Below are 17,976 nucleotides of genomic sequence, written 5' to 3'. Positions count from 1 at the left end.
TTCAAATCGCGTAGATACAAAATGTGTGGTTATAATTGTTCAGCGAATAGTTAAATGTATTTAAAAAATGTACAATACTATATCATGGCATCAAAGATCATATATTACATTTGTTCTCTGTAGGTCGAACAGCGAGAGACGAGGTATAGCTATTGAGTAGCTTCCTCTTGAGACTATCCCATCGTTCACTACACAGAGACGCGGTATGCTTCTTTTGCAACTCCCGCTCCACGATCATCCACTGAGCCTTGTGATTTTTGAACACGTGCTCTAATAAAATAAGGTCATCCTCCAAAGACCACTTAGAGTCCATTGATAAAGCATCATCAGCAGAAGTGTCTTCGTCCGGTTTCGGTGTTTCTGCGTCTGAAGGTGGAGTAAGAGGGCGAGACATGGCCCGTTCTGTGTAAACCTGGCGATCGGACCTCAATATATCGTACTTCTCATCCAGTATAAAGTTCTCATAGTTCACTTACCGATTCACTTATGGAACCATCGTCCTCGCCCATTGGCTTATGTGCCTTACTTGCTGTATGATGGATTAGCCCTTGATCTTCCTCTCGACTATGTGAGCTCCTACGCCGCTTGAAAACTTCAGCACAGATGCCAACAACCTATATCATAGAGCCGTAATTTAATTTATCGGTCCTGATCTTCAAGGATCTTGGGGTAGGCAAGGAGTTGCTTGCGGATTTGTGGTGGAGAGAAGTATATCGTGTGCGCTTACCTCGTAATCTTCCGAAGATCGTCGAGCTATATCGATTGAGTTGTAGGCTGACTCCAATGAAAGCTTTCGCTTTGCTATAAAGTAGTAAAGAGAACAATAGGGTTTAGTTTCCATGGTACCTGTCGTCATTTGCCTTGGATCCGACTGATTGAAGCGTATCTACTTGTCTTCCAAGTGCGCATTCATTCAGACAACTTGTTATAACTTACCACTTGGATGTAAGCTTTGTTGTTGTCGACAAGAAAGTGGGGATCCGGTTTCGGTGAAGGACTTTATGATGCCGTGCACTGCGGTTTTTGAGAGGCCAGAGAGACGGGCGCACTGACGCTCAGATGCACCAGCCTGATGCGCACCAATAACATACCAGCGCTTCTCAATAGGAATATCTTTGCCGGTGAACATTGTTTGTAAAAGTATGGAGTGGAATGGAGTGAAAAGGGTGTGGCAATGGAGGTGTGAAGCAGTGAAAGAGTGAAGCGGAGTCTGGATACGTCATATTATCACTCGCTTAAGGAGCTCAGGGTTGGGCCCGCAAAATTAAAAGACCTCCCCCCAACATGATCTACTCATTGTACATTATCAACAAGGCAGGCGGTTTAGTCTACCAACGAGATTTCGCAGAACAGCTTGAAAAGCTCTCCAGTAACGATTACCTTGTTCTTGCTGGTACTTTTCACGGGTACGGAAGATGAATACCACACTGTGCCCCCATTGTTGATCTTCAACACCTAACCAATCTTCCTTCATCCAGAGTACACGCCATTACTTCCAAAATTTCACCAGTACCATCATCTTCTGGCATAGAAGTACTAGAAGCAGAGACTTTCAAATTAATTTGCACGCAAACCTTGACTGGTACGTTATTGTGTGAATGGTCAGTGCCCATTGCCTACACTTTGTAACACATAGCTATTTTCTTCAGGAACCAAATTCCTCTTGGTCACCGATCCGCAACATCAAAATGTAGAGGTCCTCCAGAAAAAGGTGTATGACTTGTACAGTAACTTTGTCATGAAGAATCCTTTCCACACTCCCGAGATGCCCATACGATCGGATCAATTTGATGCTGGCCTCACAAAGCTTATTAGTGAAGCTTAGTGGAATTATCTCGCACTCCATATAAATAATACCCTCTTGGTCACTTTTTGTAATCTAAAAAAAATAAATAGTCTCGTGTTTTGATATAGAGTACGAACATGGTACTACGTATTTTAAGAATAGCATGTTTGGGAGGGGTATGTTACATTGTTGAGAGTATGTCAGCACCGTGCATTATGGCATGGTTGTAATTATGCACCGAGATGCAGATTTTCTATGAAGTTCTCCAAGTCGTCTTGCCTGATTTCCATGACCGATGTCTCGAAGCTATCATGTTTTACATGAGCTTTGGTACGTTTGACGGCGTCTTGGAAGGCAGCTCCGAAATGACTGTGTGCGAAGGTCATCGTGTTAGCGACCCAAAGACCATCATCATTATTTGCACATACAATGGTAGTCAGACTTACTTTTGTCGCACGTCTCCAAAAGTTGGTGCGCCCGTAACACCCACCACTAGGTATGATCCCTGTTCTTCATTCAGAGTGCCGATCACGAAGGGAAGATTGCGTTTACCATATTCCTGGTAATAATGGAAAAAATTAGATAGGCGGAAAGGCACATATTTCATTTTAAGCAATTTGCTTTACCCGGTATGCATCAACCAAAAACAGTGCGAGTTTAGATAGTGTCAAGGGATGCGTAAATAATGAAATGTCAGGGCCATCCTTGATGATGGCCAAGCGAAAAGTTCGTAGAGTCTTCACCGACTTTTTCTCAATCATGGCTGTACCTTGCTGTACAATGACGCGTTGAAGTTTCATACACAAGCCAAGACCACGTTGCATTCCTTCGATACTAGGGGAAAAACGAACTTAACATTAGCATAATCCGTGTTTTAAAATTCATGAACGCCAGAATGACTTTGTACCTGTCAAGAGCATCATAAGCTGTATAGAAATTTTGCAACCACCACCGGTTTTTGACTTTCTTGGGCCGTGGTGTCTCTGGCTCTCCACTGGCAGTTTCCTTGTCGGCGTCTTCAGGGTCAGTGCCCCATTGTTCACCATTGTTCCACTCCACTGTCTCTCCAAGACGATGCGCAACTTCTGGAGATGTTTCCAGTAATGCTGAAAGAGAATATACAGCGTCACTGGCGGATGTTTGACCGCGCCATCCATATGAGCGTGAAAAACTTGGAAAACATATGTCAGTCAAGCCATAGAGGGGTGCAACTGAATCGATCTTAGATCGTAAAATCTTTTTTAAATCCATATCCATGTGAGTGAATACTTGTTGGCACTGATAGAGAGAAAAACTACGGCAGAAGTGTACGTGGTCAGATATATGTCTATCGCATATACGAGAAATCAATGATGAGGACTTACCCCATTTTTGCAAACATATTGTTCAGTCGTTTTTTGCCAAACTCCTTCCACACACCAAGTTTGCTTGCAACATAACCAGAGTGAAACATGCTGTCGTATAAACTCCAGTGGCGATACAACATGAATCTGTATTCATCCTCAAATTTGATGGCTGTATCAATAGTTTGAGATGAAGTATCCTGTGGTAGATTGAATCTCGCGACGTCATCCATGAACGTGCGCAATTGATCGAGGTATATAGGTGAATCGATGTGTTCTGTGATGTATTGTGAAGTGACTCCAGTGATTGCAAACCTAGAAATGGATCCAAAGCTATTAGTGTCGTTCAAAGAAGGGGCTCGAGCAAAGCAAAGTCTCACCATAAAAGGTCGTTGGTCGTGCGATCAAGTTGATTTGCTAAGGTATAGACAATTCCCGCTACAGACTGGCTATAATACATCCCCGAAGAATAATATTGCGCTATCTTCAGTCGACTATTTTTTGCTTTCGCACGTTTTGCTTTCGCAGAATTACCCTACATACCGAGGGTCAGAGTACGCATTACTATTATTTTACTTCATTGCGAGCTTACCTCATCATCATTAAGCCGCCGCCGTTGACGGGGTCGATCACTTTCTAGCCTTGGGCGCTCTCCACCGTCGTCAGTTTCATCGTCATCCTTTTCATTCCCCTCCTCCTCGCTTTCTTCTTCAGAGCTTCCTTCGTCCTCGTCATCCGATGAATCATACTATGATGCGCTAATGAGATGTGGATATCTTTCATAGGTACTTTGAGTTGCTTGTACTTACAGTGACATTCTCGTATGCTTCGCTCAGCTCCTTCATATATACTTCATCTTCATTGTCATCAAATACGGCGACTTGCGTGCTGCTGAACATGTTATCAAGGTTCAGTGGCCGATGACTGTCGATAATGTACATGGTAACGTTTACAGGAGGATCAATGAAGAGCGTGGTATCGACCATTCCTCCACAATTGATCATAATAATGGTTCGTAACTGTAGTTATGATCAGTGAAAAACTCTCAAATATACAGAGCGCTTGTATATAGCTGCGTACCTCATCGTCCGTCTGAACAAGCTCAGTGTTGGCTTCCTTTAGGTCAGAATAGCTGGAGACTGGAACAATTTTGTGTGGAATGAAATCGCCCTTTAGAAGAGTCTACAAGAGTTGTGATCATGATCAGTACGATCGGTCTGACGGCTGAATCAAGGAACGAATTTTCTACCTGTAAAATCTTGCAAGCGCATAACGCATCTACGTCCGATGCAACAAATACTATGCAATTGCCTTCAAGGGAATCTTGCTTGATTTTTTCATAGGCTTCATGCCACCTACTTTTGTAGATTCTGACCATGAAGAAAAAAACGGAATTGAGACGCGAGTTGGTTTTTACAAAAATTTAATTAACAGCCTCGCGTTTTGTCGCGTCGGACCTGGCTGGCCCAAAAGGCATTGGCCAATACCACTTTAACTCAAAACAAACCTTTTTACGGTGTACGCAACCTGTGTAAGTTCGACATATTGCTATTTCCAAGTACCTGTAGGCATATCATGCTAGTTTGTCAGATTTTTGCCTGAAAAGTAGTGGTTTCATATCAATCAGCAGTTGGCTTAGACTGTGGTGAATGAGACACCCTGTAGAAGATTCCGCTTACTACATATCGTACTATCTATAGCTTTACATCGTACTATCCAGCTACGACATAAAATGGCCAATGCTAATTCCAGACGGACGTGAGGTTTAAAAAAAGACTATATTTCTATTTGTTATGGTACATGTGCTTCAAGCTCTGAGGAATGAACATGAATTTTGAAGGGTGAGAGGTTGCAATAGAAGGTTGTAAGATATAACTCCCATTATATATAATGTTGAGATATCCATCTAGATTTTGTGGGGGTTGGTGTGGAATGGAGACCAAATGCCTCGGACACTCTCTGTGGTAGAAAGGACAGGTCGCTTGGTCAAGTTCTTCATTTTAGCACCGCTTGAATCCTTGAGAAGCTGAACTTTCTGCTTAATCTCAAATGGAGCCATATTTCGTACGCAAATAACCTTTTCACGTCCATTCACTAGGTTGTATGATTGATGGTTATTATGATAGTCACTGTGTAGTGTACACTTCAGAGCCGCTAGACTTACAGTATTCTCCTCGAATGACAGGGTGATGCGCTGGTCTTTGCTCAACAACAACCTCAATCTGAGGGTTAGCCTTGGCAAACTCGACAATGTCTTTCTTGAGGTAGTTGCTAAATTTGATTTACAGGTTAGTTTTCAATAATTCCAGGACCATTGTACCAGTTCAACAAAGTTGAATGGGCCTTACATCATTCCCTTGTTGCTACCCCAGTTTTCGCAGTAGTTGAAAACCATCTTTCTGCATTGCAAGACGTAGGCACCGACGCCGTTTTTCGTAACTGAAGCAAGCCTTTGTGCTGACATTGTATTATTGCCACAAGTTTGTTGTGCTTCTCGACGAAAGCTTTCAACAAAAATTATTGCTGCCTACACCAATCACGTGAACTATTGTGACCGTTAAAATATGCCTTTCTGCGAAAAAAAAAAATCCCTTCCAGTTGCCACTGCTGCTCTACTATCACTTTTGGGAATTGCTGTAATGTAAGTAGACATCAATATCATGCTATACAGTGCACTATTATCATAACAGTCGCTAATGAACGGATTCAATCTAGGTCTCGACTGATTGTCAAGAACTTGCCCAAGCACTTGTCGGAAGAGCGTCTGCGGGAGCACTTTGCCTCCCAGGGAGAAGTCACCGACACAAAACTTATGAAGACATCGTGAGTAGTTTACTTTCCTGATTACGTATTCGAGAGCAAATGGAAAGAGCTAATAAATCATGGTTTTGCATAGTGACGGTACATCTCGCCGATTCGCCTTCATCGGTTTTCGAACCGAGAAAGATGCTTCTCGAGCCAAGAGGTATTTTAATGATACTTACATCGACACATCTAAAATCATCGTCGAGAAGTCTAAACCTGTAAGTTCATACAAGTATATTATTTAAGCTTTCTGTACGTCACTTTGTGGCTAATAGTGTTGATTTGTGCAGATTGGCGACAAATCACTACCACGACCATGGAGCTCCCATTCCCTTGGCTCTTCTGCCAATGTTCAAAAGAGCGTCCAAACACAGAAGAAGCAGGAGCCTGTCAAGCCTGCTGAAAAGGATACGAAGAAAGATGCACATAAGGAAGAGATGGAAAAGAAAAAGCAACATTTCACTAAGCTGTACGAAGATATGGAGAATCCAAAGTTGAAAGAGTATCTAGGTGTGATGGCTTCCAGAACGAAGGGTCGAACCTGGGCAAACGACGATATGGACGCTGACAAAGAAGACACGCTTCCTAACGGTAAACCCAAGAAGAAAGCGGCTCCCAAAGTTGCAACAGTTGCTGTCGCCAACAGAAAAACTGGAGGTGTTGGTCAAGTTCTGACAAAGACTCACGTCACCTTCGATGACTCGGATGATGAGCTTTACGACAGCATGCCAACTGAAGATGCAAAAGACGAAAACGAAGAAGAGGTTAAAGAAGAAGACAAATCAGCTATCAATGGCATGTCTGATCTGGACTATATGCGTTCGAAAATGACTCTTAAGGATGCCGGAAACGAAGATATTGAAGTCGATGAAGATGAGGACATTGAAAAGATGGAAAAAGATGAAGAAGAGAATGGATCTGATAATGAAGGAGGAGACTACATCGATGACGACTCGGACAAGGAAGACATGAAGGTTGACGATGTCGAACCAGCATCAGAGGAAGCACCTTCTGCAGGTCCCTCTTCAGCACCTGTGGAGCTTCCCATTCAGCCAGAGTCATCTCCTATTGAGCTTATTTCTGACACCGGCAGATTGTTTGTTCGTAACTTGCCATACACTTGTACGGAAGAAGACTTAAAGAGAGCTTTTGCGAAATTCGGACCGCTTTCAGAAGTTCATATGCCCATTACCAAAGATACCAAAAAACCCAAGGGCTTTGCCTACATTCTTTACTTGCTTCCTGAACACGCTATCAAGGCTTATCAAGCTCTAGATCAGCAATTCTTCCAAGGCCGTTTGCTTCATATTTTACCTGCCAAGGAGAAACCCCAGGCTAAGGAAGAATTGGATGCTGGACCTAATGGATCCAAGATGAGCACACTCAAGAAGCAGAAAGAAACGCAGAGAAAGGCACAGGCTGGAAGTGATTTTAACTGGAACTCACTATTCATGAGCGGTGATGCAGTTGCTGCATCCATTGCTGACCGTCTCGGTGTCTCCAAGGCGGATGTTCTCAATCCTGAAGCTGACAATCAGGCAGTAAGGCTGGCACTTGCCGAAACTCAAATTATAACCGAAACCAAAGAGTTCTTCGCAAAGCATGGTATAGTCTTGGACGCCTTCTCAAAGAAGGAAAGAAGTGATACTGTCATTTTGGTCAAAAATATTCCCTATGGTACCAGCGAAGATGAGCTGCGAAGTCTTTTCGGCAAACATGGCGACCTTGGTCGGGTATTGTTGCCTCCAGCCAAAACCATTGCCATTGTGGAGTTTTTAGAACCAAGTGAAGCCAGATCCGCTTTTGCCGCCTTGGCCTATCGACGTTTCAAGGACACTCTTATCTACTTGGAGAAAGCACCCCAAGGAGTATTCAATGCCAAATATGATCCTGAGGCCATCGCCAAGGCTGCTGCAGCGGAGGAACCCAAAGAAGGAAAGAAGGTCGTTTCTGGAAGCGACCTTGTTGGAGTTGACAATGATACTGTCGATCTCGACACAGTGGAAGGCTCTACTCTCTTTGTTAAAAATCTCAGTTTCACAACCACCGCTGAAGGGCTTCAAAAAGCCTTCTCTAGTATTCAGGGATATCGAGCTTCTAGAATCAATGTCAAGGATGACCCTAAGCATCCTGGCAAGAAACTCAGCATGGGATTTGGATTTGTCGAATATGATACCAAGCAGAATGCTGATAAGGCCATGAAGGCAATGCAGGTAATGAGAGCTTAATTTCTATAAAATTCAAATTGAGCTGTGCACTGATCTTCCCCGCTAATCATACATCATTTCCATTTCAGGGATACAATTTGGATGGGCACTCCTTGCAGATCAAGTTCTCACATAGGAAGTCAAATACGAACGAGACGGGCAAGCCTGGCACTGGTAAATCAGTTGTACAAGGAACTAAACTCATCGTTCGCAACGTTCCATTCGAAGCCACTAAGAAGGATCTTCGAGAACTATTTGGGTATGTGTCTATATGTTTAATGTCAGTACTAGCATTCCTTCTAACGGTGTCTTTTCAGTTCATTCGGTCAACTCAAGTCCCTGCGTATACCGAAGAAGTTTAATGGCGGACATCGTGGTTTTGCCTTCTTGGAATTAATGACCAAGCAAGAAGCTAAGAATGTATATGACAATATGAGCAGCATCCATTTGTACGGAAGACATTTGGTGCTCGAATGGGCCGCAGAGGAGGAAGGCGTTGAAGCGTTGCGAGAGAAGACTGGTAAAAAGTTCTCACGGGAAGAGCAAGGACCAGGTGGTCGCGGTGGCAAGCGACAGCGTGTTGACTTGGACCATGAGGACAATGCGTTCGCAGCTTCTGAAATGCAGATAGATGACATGTCAGATTAAAAAAAATCACATAGTGTAAATACCTTTTCATAGCTCTTTTTATAATTCATTCCAATAGAAATAATCCATTTGCATCAACCACTGAAAATTTTGGTAGACAGAATCGTAAAGATCACGTGGGCCACTTTCACCGTTTGGGAAACTGTACTTGAAAAAGCTGTGAAGTGGTCATTTGCTTCCAATTTCTGACACTCATTCGCAGACAGATTTCAACTGTATATTTTAGTATCTGCTGACTTATGAGGGAACATAGATCGGGCCTACACCCGACATTGGGTCCACAACAGGTAAGGATCTCGTTGAAGCTGGGAGGGAAGGTCGGAGACTTGAAGTGGCGGTTGCACCATGGTTGAAAGTTAGATAACACAATTGTCTATGTTAACGTCATTCTGTAGAGACGGATACGACATATCACTGGTATTCTAGCTCGTAATCTTACTTTTCAAATAAGACCTAATGGCAAGCATGTCGATACATATGGCTCTATGAACTCAAAAGACGCTTCGCCTCCAAAGTTTGCTATTGGAGACGACGACAAGACGGGTAGCCAGGCGCATAGTTTGAACAGCAGTTCTTTCAATACACCATCTTCTTCTCGAAGTAGCTCTAGTGGGCAGTTGAAAGCCCCGAACTTTACAATTGACGATGCAGACACGTTCAAGGAGGATCGACTGTCCATTGTCCGCGACCGATCGGCCACGAGTTCACCCTCTCCCCTTCCCAAATCGCACACCGCTTCATTGTCATCTCCCTTGTCATCGCGAGTAGAGGAACCTCGGCTTCCAAACCGGGCAGGAACACCAGTGTCAGTAGGCGCTATCAACAACCTTCATCATCTTGAACCTCTCAAACGGGTGCATAGTGGTTCCTCGATTATGTCATTAGGGAGCACAACCGTAGAGGATAGTAGTATGTTACGCAGTGTCTATCGCAACAGCCGTCATGCATCGGTATCGGATGTTGAGCGTGGACTTCTTGACTCCTATTTCACACTGCACATGTCCATGAACGGTACGTCATATATATTTAATATTGCTCTGTTATGCTGATTCTCCACTCACACTGCCACACATTAGATCCACCATTTTACACCAGCGAAATTGTGGCTAATAGTATTAATCCGACTTTTCGAACGTTTGATACCCTCGGTTTATCCGACATGTGCGACAATCGAAAAAATGAAGCTGTTATTCGACTATGGAGCCGTAATTCTGTACCAGAGTCTGCATCCATTGCTCGGGATAGCGATACTCTACGACATCAGCACGATCAACTTACGGCTCGTCGAGAGTTAAAACAGCCAAAAGATGCTGACAATTTTCGTCTAATGCTGGAATGGGAGGTTACCCTTGACAGTCTCACATATTTGTGCTGTAACGTAAGAGAAGAAAGGCTATCTGGAATTCAATATAAGCTTTTGTATTTACTACATTTGATCCATAGTTGACCAACCTGCCAAACTTCTTTCCACAAAATTCGATTATCATCGAGCTTACTGATGGCTATTACAGCTTACCCGATGTAGTGGTAAGTGCATGAAGGAGTACGGAAAGGTGTTGACTGTATTGCCTACTGACTGTATTGGCATTCAGAGTGAAGTACTTGGGTCGGAAAGTGATGATAGAACAGCCGTGGAAAAACTTCTTGCCATCAAGGTATGCGCCATTTTTGAGTAAAAATTTTATCTGAGCTTGTTTCGATCGAGTGTTTAACATATATTGCATAGCCAAAGCCATCGTACACGTACAACCACATTTTGAAGTAAGTTTTGCATACTATCGTCACCCTTGATGGACTCAGTAGTTTAAGCTAACATAAATTTCAGGCTTAATACATTATACGAGTGCATTCTAGATACCCAGAGATCCAGTGCGGATGTCCGAAATAATATCGAAAGCGTATTGCTGGCTGAGAAGGACAGATTTTACATGGTGGGGTTTTGTCTGATGCGGAAGCGCGTTCAACACATACTGTCTTTTCTAATAAGGTGTTATATGTAGGCAAGGAAAAAGGGCGAGAAGGAGACTATAGTGAATTCAAGAAGGCGAATAATTGATAATGTGAAGCAAGAACAAAATCAAGGTAAAACTTATCCCGGTCCCACTACCTGTAAAAAACGATCGGTTAACATTTTTTGTATGGGCAGTAAAATCCAAAATCGAATCAATACGTAGGCAGATTCAGGAAAGGGAACAGGCGTTAGGTAATGCCAGAGAAAGTCTAAACACTGGTAGAGAATATTTGGAGGAAGGAGAGCGAAATTTAGAACGAAACAAAGACATGCATAAAAAGACGGTGGCAGGACTCACAACACGACGAAAAGAGCTGATCGCTGATATGTTTTCAATATACCCCATTGATCAGGTACAGTACTGGTATATCCAAGCCAAGCCATTTAAGTACGTGAAAGAGCTAATTGCTGGAGATCATTTAGGATTACAATGATCCACAATTGTATCACATTAGAGGCATGCCTCTGCCAAACTCTGTTTATACTGGATATGACGACGAAATTGTGGCGACAGCACTTGGGTATACTAGCCATCTAGTTAATATGTTGGCATATTACCTTGCCATACCACTTAGGTATCCTATTACACCTATGGGATCCAGAGCATCAGTCAGGGATCCAATATCGATTTTGCAAGGATCTAGAAGGTCAGTATCGAATATAGTTTGTGATAACGATTTGTGACTACCACTAATACTCGCCCAAAAGTTTCCCTTTATATGCTAAAGGGGTAGATCGATATCGATTTGAATATGGTGTATTTTTGCTAAATAAGAACATTGAACAGGTAGAGTATGCACATGTGTGAAAGTGGAATGGTAGAGCCTTGAAGCCTAACACATTTCATAACTCATATAGCTGGTCAATGCCCACGGACTTATTGTCATGGATCTGCGTCATACACTTCCTAATATACATTATCTCATCCAAGCAGTACTGACTACGTCTGTATCAACAACTCCATCCTCAATATCTGTGCTCTCAATATCGTCCTATGCGAGACACCGACGAGCGAAATCAGATGCCAGCCCTTCAAAACCTTCACCAAGAACCAGCTTATCGGCATTGACACCCCTCAAAAGTCACCGTGTGTCGGCTCCTGTAGATATTCAGAGCTCACCGGCTGAGGAAAACTTTTCAAAAACCAATGGCAGTGCACACGGAAAGGCGAGACGAAACGCATCCAATTTTAAAGCTTCAAGGACCAAAGACACTATGAATCCCAATACTCTACAACCAGGCAGTCTCAAGCAGGAAATTTGAAGTCGGCAGCGGTTAGCGACATTCTTTCCTACTGGCATTCGATTATACACAGACACCAGCTCATAATTATTAAGCATCATTCATGCCATTCATTTTTGCGCGCTCATCATGTACAAATTCATCGAATAAGCCCGTTTCTTTACATAATAATGGTCAACGGCATATGCATTAATTAAATGAACTTTACGCATGTATATTATATATTGCACTGCTTCTCGATGAACTATCATGAACGTTCTTGTTAACTGCATATTTAATTGTGATGAAAGGGTGTCCATATTGCTTGAGCGCGAACTTTGGCAGATCAAAAATTAAACCACGATGATTGGCTAATGCCTTCACGGTATCATCTCATCTGGCCACAGCAGCACGAAACACGCCAAAGTGACTGCCTTTCATTTGACTCAACAGAGAGCAACACCCCCGACTTCAAAGTCGCTCACACCTTCTACATTCAAGCAAAATGGTTACAGTTGGAATCGTTGGCGTCGGTCTTGTCGGCTCAGAACTTCTCGCACAGCTTCAAGCTACCAGCTCAAAGCTCATCAAGATTGTTGCTTTGACAAACTCAAAGCGCATGGTGGTGTCTGACAGCTACACCGAAATCTCGCTCGCAGACTGGAAGAATAAGCTCGCAGGCTCCACTACTGAAGCCAATATCAGCCACCTTGTTCAGTATTTGTCCAAGTCGCCTGAGCATTCCATCATCATTGATTGCACTTCCTCTGATCATATTGCTTCCCAATATCCTTCATGGCTCTCTGCCGGCCTTTCCATTGTTACTCCCAACAAGAAGGGTTTCTCTGGATCTCTTAGTCTCTATGAGCAAATCACTTCTCTCTCTAACAACCTGCCCGGAAGCACTCCCGGCAAGGGAAAGCCTTTGGTGTACCATGAGTCCACCGTCGGAGCCGGTTTGCCTATTTTGAACACCTTGACTGATCTCGTCAAGACTGGTGACAAGGTCCAAAAGGTTGAGGGAATCTTCTCTGGAACCCTTAGCTACATCTTTAACAATTTTTCCACCTTGAGCGCCAATGCTGAGAAGAAGAACTTCTCTGACATTGTCAAGGTTGCCAAGGAATTGGGATATACCGAACCTGATCCAAGAGATGATCTCAACGGCATGGACGTTGCTCGTAAGGTAAACTAAATACTGTAAAGTTGTGATAGAATATAGGCATGAACTTCATCTTAACATGTATCATTCTCTCGAAACCTGCAGGTTACTATTTGCGGTCGTCTCGCCGGACTTGATCTCGATTTGTCCACTCTTGCTGTCGAGAACATTGTTCCTCAGGAGCTTCAAGGCGTTGCTTCAGCTGATGAGTTCATGTCTAAGCTTCCGCAGTTTGATGACCATTTCCAGAAGTTGAATGACGCTGCTGTCCAAAATGGTGAAGTCTTGCGATATGTTGGCGTTGTTGATGTTCAAGGAAGCGGTAGCGGTGTTAAGTTGGTCAGGTAAGATGACCTTCCATAGAAGCATGTCCACGTTGTAGAATAGTCAATTGATCCATTATCTTCATGCAGATATCCCGGCTCCCACCCCTTCGCTTCTCTCCAGGGCAGCGATAACATCATCAAGTTCACCACTGAACGATTCCCTAACGGCATTATCATTCAAGGAGCTGGTGCCGGAGCTGCCGTTACTGCTTTCGGTATTTACTCTGACATCCTTAAGATCCAGGAACGCGTTCAAGGATTTTAGAATGTGTATCATAGAATTGAAGGAAGACTTAAGAGGTTGATGACGTTATACTATAGCAAGCTGTTAAAATAAAAATGGATTAAACATGATAAGCGCTTTTCAACTCGCAGCAAAGGCTGCGAACCTTTCTCAGCATTTACTATAATGAATTTCAAACGACGAAAATTTTGGATGCGTGAGGTGTACGGATCGACATAAGCTGTGGAAGAGATTAAAGATACGAAAAGGTTATGTTTTGTTACATATTTCGCGTTTGTAGAGTCCTTCAATGTCGTCTACTTATACAAAAAGTATGAAAGCTTTGCCTGCCGATGCTATGAGAATATTCAGTACAGAAAGTCTGCCTAGCATCAATAGGCGGTTTTAAAAGTCCCGTGACTTTCCATCGCTTTTTTTGTCTTATGTCGTGACCGGTTCGCAGACACCAGGTATTTAAGGATTTGGGGAAAATTTACTAGCTCACCGACGCCTAAGCAATTATGAGCGGCAGGAATTTCCATCGAAATCATCAGCCATCTAGCAATGCATTCAACCCTGAGCGTCTCGGCTCTGATCGGAATAGGCGAAACTACAACGGAGGAGGAAGAACAATAGCCAGAGATCGAAACTTGCAGAACGACCGACAGATTACGTTTTTAGACTCATCACAAATGGAGCACACTAATGACCAAAGCGGAGAACAACGCTCTCGTTCACATAATTCACCACCTCCTCAGCGCGGACGACCAGACCGGACGCCTAATCCACAATCTTATAGAAGTTCTAACGGTCATCCGCGCTCAGATCCACCATCTCAAAGTGGAGTGGACAGTAGAAACTTCCACAGAAGCAATTCTCACAGGTCACCAGAACGGTCAATTGCTCAGCGCGATAGAAAGCCCATAATTACCGAAAGATCAAATAATGTGGCACAAAGGTTACCTCCCACTCCATCTTCGCGGCAAAGTGACCGAAACGATGTCCGCTACAACAGACAGGGACCATATTCTAGGTCTGATAATTCAAATAGACGCTGGGAACGACCTTCTGCCAGAGATGAAGCAGTAAGAAACACGTCGCCACCCCGGCGTAATGAGAATGCGCGACAAGACTCACGGACATCATCTTCGCAGAGCAGCAGGGGAAGCCACACTGAGGATCGGTCGAACCGAGATGGAAATACTACTGCCGAAGGTTCCGAATCAAGGCATGCTCGGAAGGATCCGCCGGTCCAATCTTCTTGTGATACACAGTCGAGGGAGATCACAACAAAGGAAGAACACTCTTCTCTTTCTCAAATAGATACGCTTAGCTTCATTACTAGCAAAGATATAGATCAAGATGACCTTGATTTCGAAGGCTATGATGATGTGGTAACGGATGCCGATCTACCCCAGCCGGATGCTACTCAACCAGAGCAGAGAGATAACAATAGTTTGGACCTGAACGATGCGTCGGATAGTACTGGACGTTCACACAGGGAAGAATCAACTACAAAATCAACCGCCTCAACGCGAAAGGAACCGGAACATAGTGGACCTCAGAGTCCCCATAACATTGAGGACAGAAATCAACCAGTTGTGAGTCCTAACAACAGTGTAAGAGGAAATCAAAAGGCATCGTCCAATGTAGACAGAGAACCGCCTCCACCATGGAAAAAACACTATTCTAGGCGAGACGGCCGAGTATATTATCATAACGAGGAGACTGATATAAGTCAGAATGCGTTTCCTGAAATTAAAACTACAAACGGACATGGTAGCAATTCTGTCTCATCTAAACAAGCCTCTACGTCGGAAGCAGGTGATAGGAAGAGGAAAGCAGAAGATGAACGCGACCGATCTACGTCCAACCATCGTGGCCCATCATCTCGGTCAGGGCATCAATCAAATGGACCATCAGGCAAGGGGAAAGCACGTGAGAGCGATCCTCCGATCACTATGCCAGATGAAAAGCGACCAAAGCACGATTATAATGACAGCAAGAGCAGAAATGATCACCATGAATCACGCCATCGATTCCCCGAACCCCAATCTCGACCTAACATTCCAATGCCTCTAGTATCGCAAGAGGAACTTTTTAGTCAACAAGGGTTTGATAGAAGATCGAATCGCCCATCTTTTCCCGTGCGTGGTTCAAGACCCATGGAGCCAACTGTTCGTCGAAGGCCAAGGGATTCTCCTCCACCTGTTCCTTTACCATTGGACCGTGTACCAAATAGGCCACGATCTCCACCCAGGAGAGGCCGGCCTTCTGAAGACATTAGCCGTCCAGATGATCCTCGCCGTCGCCGAGATAATCATCCGATACCCGCTCGATATCCCCGCCGCCCAGTGGATAATCCAAACGATGTACCGTTGCCACCTAGGGACCGTTCTACACGTCCATCGCAACCATCCAGCAGCAATAATACTTCTCAGGATACTAGGCAATATAGAGATAGTAATCGGCCACTTAATAGGCGTGATGATGTGATCACCAACTCTAGGGCTGAACGTAATGGTAATCATAAGGATAATGAACCAGTTCCCTATCATCAAAGTCGTCACCGACAAGGATAGCCAAAGCAATAAATTGTACAGTATGATCCTTATAACATTCCCCATTTACACGTGACCTCGACTGCCTTAGCATTTTGCCAACCTTGCCTAGCCTTGCCTGCCCCGCCAACTCGTTGTACAGCGTGCTCGGCCGTTTTCCACTTTACTGTATCCATTATTTGCCTGATTCTCTGGCATCTAGATGGGGTTTGCTAGCATGGAATCGCAACGGATGGAGAGAGCCAACCAAGAGCGAATTCGACATACTCGAAACATCTCTCAAGATTCAACAGCTTCCATCAGTAGTGACCACTTGACTTCTGAACATGGCACAGAACACTACTTCCAGCAAGTGTCATCTACACGATACAAACATCAACATACGGCGATCAACATGCAGCTCATCGAAGCGACACGGATTGTTTTATTCGCCTTGTCTAATATTCATAGAGGTATTCGGCAGTGCCTGAGCTACACGGCTAATGAAAAACTGTCAACTGCTTTTGGCCGTGCATTATATGAGTCGGATGCAGCCACACAGTCCCTCATACAAGTTCTAGATAGAATGGACCATGCCACTCCACAAAGAGCTGGATCATTATCCAATGAACTGGTAGCCGCAGCTGGGTCAGCCGTCACGTCAATACGAAAAATCATTCAATTACTTCAAAGTCAACTCAAGACATTGATGCAAGCGTCCGATATCATGTTTACTCGAAACCTTTTACTTCATATTCATGGAGCAGCAAGTAATGTCCGCATTGCTTTCGAAACCATCTCGGCTCTACCCAGTTACAATAATGCCAGTACACCGAAAACAGCATTTGCCCCTTCTCCATCCCGTAGCACTCACAAATCTCCCGCTACATCATACCCTCCGGTCCCTCCTCCATTGCAATCCACCTCATCCACACCTACTAGCTCGCACGCCCTACCGCAGGCCGGTGGCGGCTTTTCTGGACCCGTGCCGGAAAAGGTGGCAATTATGAATCGAGGTCGGTCTCACAGTGAACATTCTACCTCCACTATGCAATCCTTTGCCCTCACTCCACAAACTAGCTGGGAACGAGATTTACAGCTATATAATCATATTAATATTGCCACCGCTGCTGTCCTCAATGTTGTGGATTTGTTAAATTCCTGCTTTGAACACTCACCTCTCCCTGATGGCGCACCAGCAGCTTTTGAAAAGCGCTTTAAAGACCTATTACGACAAGTACAACATGCTGCTGATATGAGTCGACGGTTACAAAATACTCTACAAACTGTCATTGCGTCACGGAGTACAGACGGCAATGAAAGTTCTGTAGCACCCAACAAGGAGCATTCACGCAAGTTTTGGGAAGATACCAATGCTTGTTTACTGGTAAGTATCAAACTCGGACTTTTTCTTTTTGTTCGAGATAACATCAATGTGTTAAAATTGTGTCCCCTAGGCCATCGTCTCCATGATGACTCTGGTCAAAGCAGTTGCAACACAAGAGGACTACAGTTTCCCTAAATCTGTTAAGCAGGGCCTTTCCCAGGTCACGCGTGTTACGGCAGAGGTAGCACGATTGTGGAGTAACAGTTCTTTTGCTGAAGAAGGCTATTACCTTGGATAAGCCGTGCACGTGATTCGCATGTGAAAGTGATAGCCCATTGAATTGAAATATGGCCAGCGCCCGTCCCCTTTTTTTTTTT

General features: G+C 44.0%; 9 protein-coding genes across 9 annotated transcripts; 6 read left to right on the top strand and 3 right to left on the bottom strand.

Moving 5' to 3' along the window:
- Positions 1-686, bottom strand: K450DRAFT_261035 (uncharacterized protein). Its single transcript, XM_051592250.1, has 2 exons — positions 477-686; positions 1-412 (listed from the first exon to the last, which is right to left on the bottom strand). The coding sequence occupies exons 1-2, from the start codon at positions 507-509 to the stop codon at positions 98-100; spliced, it is 348 nt and encodes a 115-aa protein (XP_051440585.1). The 5' UTR covers positions 510-686; the 3' UTR covers positions 1-97.
- Positions 687-1,277: 591 nt separating this feature from the next.
- On the top strand, positions 1,278-1,927 carry K450DRAFT_295799 (uncharacterized protein). The gene is made up of 3 exons (XM_051593619.1): positions 1,278-1,406; positions 1,479-1,582; positions 1,650-1,927. The coding sequence occupies exons 1-3, from the start codon at positions 1,285-1,287 to the stop codon at positions 1,823-1,825; spliced, it is 402 nt and encodes a 133-aa protein (XP_051440584.1). The 5' UTR covers positions 1,278-1,284; the 3' UTR covers positions 1,826-1,927.
- On the bottom strand, positions 1,650-4,526 carry K450DRAFT_215524 (uncharacterized protein). Its single transcript, XM_051584838.1, has 10 exons — positions 4,379-4,526; positions 4,210-4,311; positions 3,939-4,148; positions 3,722-3,877; positions 3,510-3,664; positions 3,151-3,444; positions 2,694-3,080; positions 2,413-2,620; positions 2,233-2,345; positions 1,650-2,155 (listed from the first exon to the last, which is right to left on the bottom strand). The coding sequence occupies exons 1-10, from the start codon at positions 4,505-4,507 to the stop codon at positions 2,017-2,019; spliced, it is 1,893 nt and encodes a 630-aa protein (XP_051440583.1). The 5' UTR covers positions 4,508-4,526; the 3' UTR covers positions 1,650-2,016.
- A 363-nt stretch (positions 4,527-4,889) lies between these two features.
- On the bottom strand, positions 4,890-5,641 carry K450DRAFT_215521 (uncharacterized protein). Its single transcript, XM_051584837.1, has 3 exons — positions 5,478-5,641; positions 5,294-5,400; positions 4,890-5,223 (listed from the first exon to the last, which is right to left on the bottom strand). The coding sequence occupies exons 1-3, from the start codon at positions 5,591-5,593 to the stop codon at positions 5,036-5,038; spliced, it is 411 nt and encodes a 136-aa protein (XP_051440582.1). The 5' UTR covers positions 5,594-5,641; the 3' UTR covers positions 4,890-5,035.
- A 90-nt stretch (positions 5,642-5,731) lies between these two features.
- Positions 5,732-8,888, top strand: K450DRAFT_261025 (uncharacterized protein). The gene is made up of 6 exons (XM_051592249.1): positions 5,732-5,770; positions 5,845-5,952; positions 6,026-6,152; positions 6,225-8,147; positions 8,231-8,400; positions 8,459-8,888. Coding segments are annotated over exons 1-6 (2,661 nt in total). The 5' UTR covers positions 5,732-5,768; the 3' UTR covers positions 8,790-8,888.
- A 1-nt stretch (position 8,889) lies between these two features.
- K450DRAFT_261018 (uncharacterized protein) lies at positions 8,890-12,276 on the top strand. Its single transcript, XM_051592248.1, has 13 exons — positions 8,890-9,076; positions 9,185-9,800; positions 9,866-10,167; positions 10,233-10,316; positions 10,382-10,444; positions 10,516-10,550; positions 10,615-10,720; positions 10,790-10,871; positions 10,936-11,153; positions 11,224-11,447; positions 11,509-11,587; positions 11,659-11,816; positions 12,015-12,276. Exons 1-13 carry the CDS (start codon positions 9,029-9,031, stop codon positions 12,061-12,063), a joined length of 2,064 nt encoding a protein of 687 aa, XP_051440580.1. The 5' UTR covers positions 8,890-9,028; the 3' UTR covers positions 12,064-12,276.
- Positions 12,277-12,353: 77 nt separating this feature from the next.
- K450DRAFT_261016 (uncharacterized protein) lies at positions 12,354-13,877 on the top strand. Its single transcript, XM_051592247.1, has 3 exons — positions 12,354-13,207; positions 13,289-13,527; positions 13,597-13,877. Exons 1-3 carry the CDS (start codon positions 12,527-12,529, stop codon positions 13,772-13,774), a joined length of 1,098 nt encoding a protein of 365 aa, XP_051440579.1. The 5' UTR covers positions 12,354-12,526; the 3' UTR covers positions 13,775-13,877.
- Positions 13,878-14,218: 341 nt separating this feature from the next.
- Positions 14,219-16,365, top strand: K450DRAFT_261015 (uncharacterized protein). The gene is made up of 2 exons (XM_051592246.1): positions 14,219-15,469; positions 15,557-16,365. Exons 1-2 carry the CDS (start codon positions 14,254-14,256, stop codon positions 16,312-16,314), a joined length of 1,974 nt encoding a protein of 657 aa, XP_051440578.1. The 5' UTR covers positions 14,219-14,253; the 3' UTR covers positions 16,315-16,365.
- A 39-nt stretch (positions 16,366-16,404) lies between these two features.
- Positions 16,405-17,976, top strand: K450DRAFT_261013 (uncharacterized protein). The gene is made up of 2 exons (XM_051592245.1): positions 16,405-17,659; positions 17,730-17,976. The coding sequence occupies exons 1-2, from the start codon at positions 16,496-16,498 to the stop codon at positions 17,895-17,897; spliced, it is 1,332 nt and encodes a 443-aa protein (XP_051440577.1). The 5' UTR covers positions 16,405-16,495; the 3' UTR covers positions 17,898-17,976.

Source organism: Umbelopsis ramanniana (assembly GCF_025399195.1).
Source record: "Umbelopsis ramanniana AG unplaced genomic scaffold K450scaffold_85, whole genome shotgun sequence".
Lineage (NCBI taxonomy): Eukaryota > Fungi > Mucoromycota > Umbelopsidomycetes > Umbelopsidales > Umbelopsidaceae > Umbelopsis > Umbelopsis ramanniana.
Note: the sequence above shows the minus strand (reverse complement) of the source record. Positions and strands in the feature narration are given on the sequence as shown.